This window comes from Selaginella moellendorffii, unplaced genomic scaffold (genome assembly GCF_000143415.4).
Source record: "Selaginella moellendorffii unplaced genomic scaffold, v1.0 SELMOscaffold_457, whole genome shotgun sequence".
NCBI classification, from domain to species: domain Eukaryota; kingdom Viridiplantae; phylum Streptophyta; class Lycopodiopsida; order Selaginellales; family Selaginellaceae; genus Selaginella; species Selaginella moellendorffii.
Genome location: NW_003314712.1, coordinates 1,310 through 6,667, shown reverse-complemented (window position 1 = coordinate 6,667; position 5,358 = coordinate 1,310). Strand labels below are relative to the sequence as shown.

General features: G+C 45.7%; 1 protein-coding gene across 2 annotated transcripts; it reads right to left on the bottom strand.

Moving 5' to 3' along the window:
* Positions 1-3,188: 3,188 nt before the first annotated feature.
* Positions 3,189-5,292, bottom strand: LOC9641249. Of its 2 annotated transcripts, XM_024668146.1 has the most exons (13): positions 5,122-5,292; positions 4,649-5,059; positions 4,500-4,570; positions 4,377-4,444; positions 4,281-4,326; positions 4,203-4,217; positions 4,086-4,142; positions 3,963-4,029; positions 3,845-3,913; positions 3,755-3,787; positions 3,671-3,706; positions 3,492-3,613; positions 3,189-3,431 (listed from the first exon to the last, which is right to left on the bottom strand). In XM_024668146.1, exons 2-10 carry the CDS (start codon positions 4,956-4,958, stop codon positions 3,777-3,779), a joined length of 714 nt encoding a protein of 237 aa, XP_024523914.1. In that variant the 5' UTR covers positions 4,959-5,059; positions 5,122-5,292; the 3' UTR covers positions 3,189-3,431; positions 3,492-3,613; positions 3,671-3,706; positions 3,755-3,776. The 2 variants fall into 2 exon arrangements, with proteins under 2 accessions (XP_024523914.1, XP_024523913.1); XM_024668145.1 differs by having other exon boundaries at positions 3,671-3,787; positions 3,963-4,142.
* Between the last annotated feature and the right edge of the window lie 66 nt (positions 5,293-5,358).

The window sequence follows — 5,358 nt, the reverse complement described above, 5'->3', positions numbered from 1 at the left end:
AAAAATACTAAGCAACTAAAAACTCGTGCAAAATGGAAGAAAATTTCACCTTGAGTTGCCGAAGCCCTCCCTGGCGAGCAAGCACGGCCTCCAGGCTGCGGAGAAGGAATCGGAGGAATCCATGGCGGGCGACACACCATGAGAGCCGAGCCACGCCCTGATTGTGGCCTGCGGAGCAGTGATCCTGGGAAGCCGCATCACAAAGTCATTCTACTGTCGCCCTCGATTTTGAGTGTCGCCCTACCCTACCTACCCAAGTCTCGGGATTTCTTATGTCTATACAGTCAATTCTGGAAGAATTTTCATCTCTCTCTTTTTCTTACATTTGTGCGAATGCCATGAAAAATCAAAAACATTATTAAATTAAAGGCAAACACCAAATATGGTTCTTGTAAACCAAATATGGCCTCTTTGTATTGTATACATAATCAACTCTTGTCGTCACTCTCATTAGTAGAACGATGCCACCACACCCGGGATTACCAGACGTTCTTTGGTTTTATATCTTGTCCAAGCTGCTGGATGTTGAATCACTGGTTCGAGCATCCCTTGTTTGCAGGGAATGGAATGGGTTTGTTCGTAGAGAGGGCAACGATATCAAGCAAAGGTGTAATTCTCCACTCTTGTTTCTTCAAGTGGAACTTCGAAGGCTGGCGTGCTTCAACCCTAAAAGTGGCCAGCTCTACGATCCCAACACCTTTTTTCTGCCACCTGAGGTATCAGTTTCACTATCAAGCATTCCAGTCGCTAGCTCAAATGGTTGGGTGTTGTGGAGGTATTACACAAAGGAAGATATGGTCTCTTTGGTGATAAACAATCCCTTGGTACGATCCAGCTCAGTGACGCTGCCACACTGCCATGACGTTTTGACGGAGGATTGGATTGAACCTGAGAACTTCGCCGTGCTTGCGGCCAAGGACGGCAGCAGCTTTTGCATATCTTTTGTCGTCTTTGGTACCATTTATGCGTATGCTTATACTGCGGGTGGTCATGATCATGATCAGAACGAGTGGAGAACGGTCGGGAATGGAAGATACAGGGGACATAGGGTTGCATGGACTGATTTTGAGCACTGCCACATCTTAGGGGAAAGCGGCCACTGGGTTTACAAGCCTCAAAATGATGAATGTGTGCTTGTGGGGAAGTTGGAAAGCTTGGAGGACTACAAGTATGGTGCTTTTGGATTAGTCTCGTTGAGAGGAGAGCTCGTCACCGTGAGATTCATGAACGGGCCCATGCGTTTATCACTGGTAAAACGTGTTGACGGGTTTGTAAAAGAGGAGGAAAAATGGGTTTGTGCTGAAATTGTCCCGTATAGGAGAAAGAAAGTGTTTATTTGCTCGGATAATGAGTTCCACCATGTTCCATGGAATCAAACGGTGCTTGATTTGAAGACTGGAGTGTGGAAGGTTGAAAAGCTTGTGACGCCAGTCAAGTTTAAATGGTGCCCTCTAATGAAAGAAACCGATGAAGCTCAGCCATGGCCGAAAGATTGGCCCATGTCACACACATTAGCATTTGTTCCAAATCCAAAAATCTAAAGAAGCTATAGTTTGTGTTCAGAGAAAGAGTTTAGGGTTGTTTTTTGTGAGAGAGCGTGGGTGCAGGAGAAGCGAGTTTTCGTGCTCGATAAAATGGAGCTCGACGGGTCACGGCATAGCGGGCCTCCACCCGTGTTGGCGGCGAGGTCGAGCTGGCGGAGGGTGGGGATGAAAGCGGCCTCAGTGCCGTGGAGAAGTTCCTCCAAGTCTCGCTTGAGCTGGATCGCTCCGCCCATTGGAATGTTGTGTGCCATCCTCACTGCAGAGAAAAAACGAAACAGAGAGAGAGACGAGAAGGAGAATCTAGAAAAAGAAAAACACACTCACCTTGTGGAGAGAAGAGAGAAGAAACAGCGAGCTGTAGCGGATTTTATAAAGCAGAAGAGGTTGGCCATTGACCTTTGAATCTCTTTGACTTAGATCTTTGAATATCTTTGACTTTTGGATTTTTGACAGCTAAAGCATCATACAAATCTTAGACTTTGAATTCTGTTAGAGAATGTTTGAGTGTTGACCCTTAATGAATAGATTCTTAGCTTAAGGCACTCTTCATGACGTCCACTAATCATGTGTTTAATAGAGAAAGAATATTGTTAAAATTCTATCCCTTACACCGGGTGATCACTTAATTGCAGGGCCCTTTCTTTATTTTATTATCCTGACTTAGTGCCTAACAATCCTCCCTTTGTCAGGGAATGATCATCCGCAATTATATTTAGGTTATATTTAAGTCAATTACAAGAATCGAATTAAGTTTTGATACCAATGTTAGGATCCTATCCCTTACACCCTAAACCAGCTAGCTAAAAAAGTATTACAGGGCTTTTTCTTTATCCTATTATCCTGACCTAGTGCCTAACAAATACTGAAATTAACTGCTCTTTGCCATGGTTGCTTTTGAGCCCTTTGAGGATTTCATACAATTACTTGGGAACTACGGCACTGCCTAGTTCTTCTTGAGACGTCTTGCTCACAAGAGTGTTGCTCGTCACATGGATCAAATATATATATAGTTTACTTACTTCAAGCTTACTTGAGGAATGCCTTAGCTTAATCTTTCTTAATCATCAATTATGTACATTTTAAATACTTTTCCTGATAGTTTGTATTTGGATTTCCTGATCTGCCAGTAACAAAAAAAAATGCCCTGTATTAAGTTTTTCTTTGCCCGTATCAAAGTCAAAGTCACTGAAATCTTTACGGGATCACGTCAAAGTCCAAGCAGTCCTCAGTCAAAAGTCAATATCCTGCTCTATAAAATGGCCAGCTGGGGCGTCTCGGCTCTTCAGCGGCTCGCTAACGTCTCGGCTCTTGTCTGCGCGGCTCTCTAACGTGAGTGCTTCTCTTCTACTCCCTCATCTCTCATCTCTTCCGTCTCTCTCCCTCTCGTTTCTCTTTCTTTTCCAGGATGGCGGCAGAGGCGATGCGCAATGTTCTGGCGATCAAAGGAGAGCTCCAGCGAATCGCCCGTGTGACTGAAGACGCCATCGGGGACACGCTCACTGGCTTCCACCTGGACGAATTCAAGGCGGGCATCACCGAAGCTGTCCACGGCAACCAGGGGCTTCGTGCTATGGGGGAAATCGGGAAGCGCAAAGCAACAAAACTGCAGAAGATCGGAGAAAAGTTCGAGCGTGCTGTTCTGGATGCCGAAAAGGCTCTGCGTGAGCTTGTTGTAGATTTCTAGGTGAATCTTGTGTGTCGTCGGTGCCGCATTGTCAAAGTTCTATTCTACGCAATTTGATTCGTTCTCAGCAATTTGTTCTCGGCCATCTTTTCTCCAATGCATTCATCTTCACGGCTTGCATCCAATCCTTGAGAGTGAACAGCCATGCCTTTCTCCAGTGCATTCATCTTCACGGCCTCTCCTTGCCGCCAAGCTCGTGCAAACTTCAAGTGACACAAAGGAAAAAATCGAACCGAGGAAACACCAAACCACCAAACTCTTACCTGTGCCGCTCACTCTCCTCTTCCGATTGTCACGTACTTGGGCATACCACCTGGAAGTTTGCGAAACTTAAAAAAAAGAGCTTACCTTCAAAAGAATGATGCAATCTAGATCCATTATAGTCCTGCCAAACACCGGAAACGCAAATTGTACGTAGAGATCAAACAATCGTAAACCATACCGGAACGTCTGACAGAGTTCAATCTTGCCGAATATCCTGCAAAACAAAAGTGTAATTGCCTTGACACTGTCGAACTTGACTTGCTTGCTAAGGGTGACCTCTGTCTTCAAACGTTTCCTGGCAGAAAGAATTACGTGGTTAGACGCACTGGGACCAGCTCTAGAGACTGCTTACTTTCTGGGGCTCGTCTCGTTAATTCCTCAGCCACCTCACCAGATCGATTGCCTCCTCCGGTTCTTCGATCTAAAGCGGGAGTAAACGAAGTAAGAAAGAAAAAAAAAGTGTTGTTTACCTGTGCAGAAGTCACGTTGAAACGTCCATCTGAAGCCATTGGTCTTGTTCTCTTGCGCTTCCAAACTCTGTAGCTAGACCCGCCTGTGTATGGTCGACAAGTAGCAGAAGAAGAAGACATAACCTGCCGGTCGCTCAGAAGCGCAAGAAAGCGTTCAAACTCGTTTTCTTGATGAATTGCCTGCCAATGGAGCTTGTCAAGTTAGACGACAATCACCACAATGGAGTAAACGGCGCTTACAAGAGCTTGGACAAGCTGACGAACACCTCGCTACTCGTTGTCACTTCTCAACTCGACTAAACATTACTTGATTCGAACCTGTAGCCTCATTTTACTGTTTTTCGGCACATCCCTGGGCTTGAATCTTTGTTCCAAAGGATAAGTTTTTACTTATTTATTTCAAGGAACTCTTACCTCTTCCAGACCTCGTCAAGCCTCTCTTCAATATACTGCACAACGTCGGTGATCTGTTTCTGCCAAGTCTTTGCACGACACATCAAATAAGACAGAAACTTCCGACGTCGACTTAGAGCTCACCTGTGTCCCGCATAATCCCGAGACTCTTCGTACACCACCGATGTCCTTAAGACGATCAAGACTGACGCAATCTGAGACATAGATGCTGTTCAGAAATGCCACGAAAAGATGAATAAACTATAGAAAAAGAGACAGACATTCAACATCACCTGGAACTGGAACTGACTTTAGCCGCCGCCACACCAGCTCACAGCAGTAATCGGCACCTTTGGAGAACACAGCTCGAATGCGATCAAGTGAAAGCTCTCCAGTCCTCGATTTCCCACTCCCAAAACTCGTTCTTTCTGCTAGAGCTCCGCCCGAAGCCCATACATGATTTGCAAACTTAGTGTGGATAAGTATGCCTCGTCTCCCTGATTCTGAAGAGGCCGTGAAAGACATTGGAAAGTGTCCAAACGCTACCTTGGCGGAAGAACTGCGTGACTGCTTCTTTTCAAAGCCTTCGAGCAGGGACTCCATTTTCAGGGAGTCTGTCGCCAAACAGATTTGTTGGCCACGCGAAGCCCGATGGCCATGATATCATCAAAACCAAGAAACAAGTACGTCCAGCCACCAGGAACCTATCAGAGAAGAAATAGTTTTCCACTGTAAGTTTCACAAGCAATGATCCAAGTTAACGCACCGTGACAGTTCCCGCTTGAACAGGATCGACCGACACGATTCATATCTGCGCTGATGCTGTACCAAGAAAAGAAGTCCAGTTCGCGATTGGGGACACCAACCCTGTCATGGTTGCCACGAAGATCGAAGAACACACTTTGTGGCAATCGGCTCTCTTTCGATACGTGCTTCATAGTTTTGGTCTCCTCGGGTTCCTTTTGCCTTCTCACAGAGAGTATCTCTGTTCTTGGCAGCTAGA

What these genes read in the sequence shown, in the direction of transcription:
- LOC9641249 (XM_024668145.1), bottom strand. Translation starts at nt 4,958, where the DNA reads ATGGAGTCCCTGCTCGAAGGCTTTGAAAAGAAGCAGTCACGCAGTTCT. An exon ending in CGGGATTATGCGGGACACAG is followed by an intron (nt 4,445 to 4,499) that starts GTGAGCTCTAAG and finishes TGTCGTGCAAAG; the next exon opens with ACTTGGCAGAAACAGATCAC. An exon ending in TCAACGTGACTTCTGCACAG is followed by an intron (nt 3,914 to 3,962) that starts GTAAACAACACT and finishes CTCCCGCTTTAG; the next exon opens with ATCGAAGAACCGGAGGAGGC.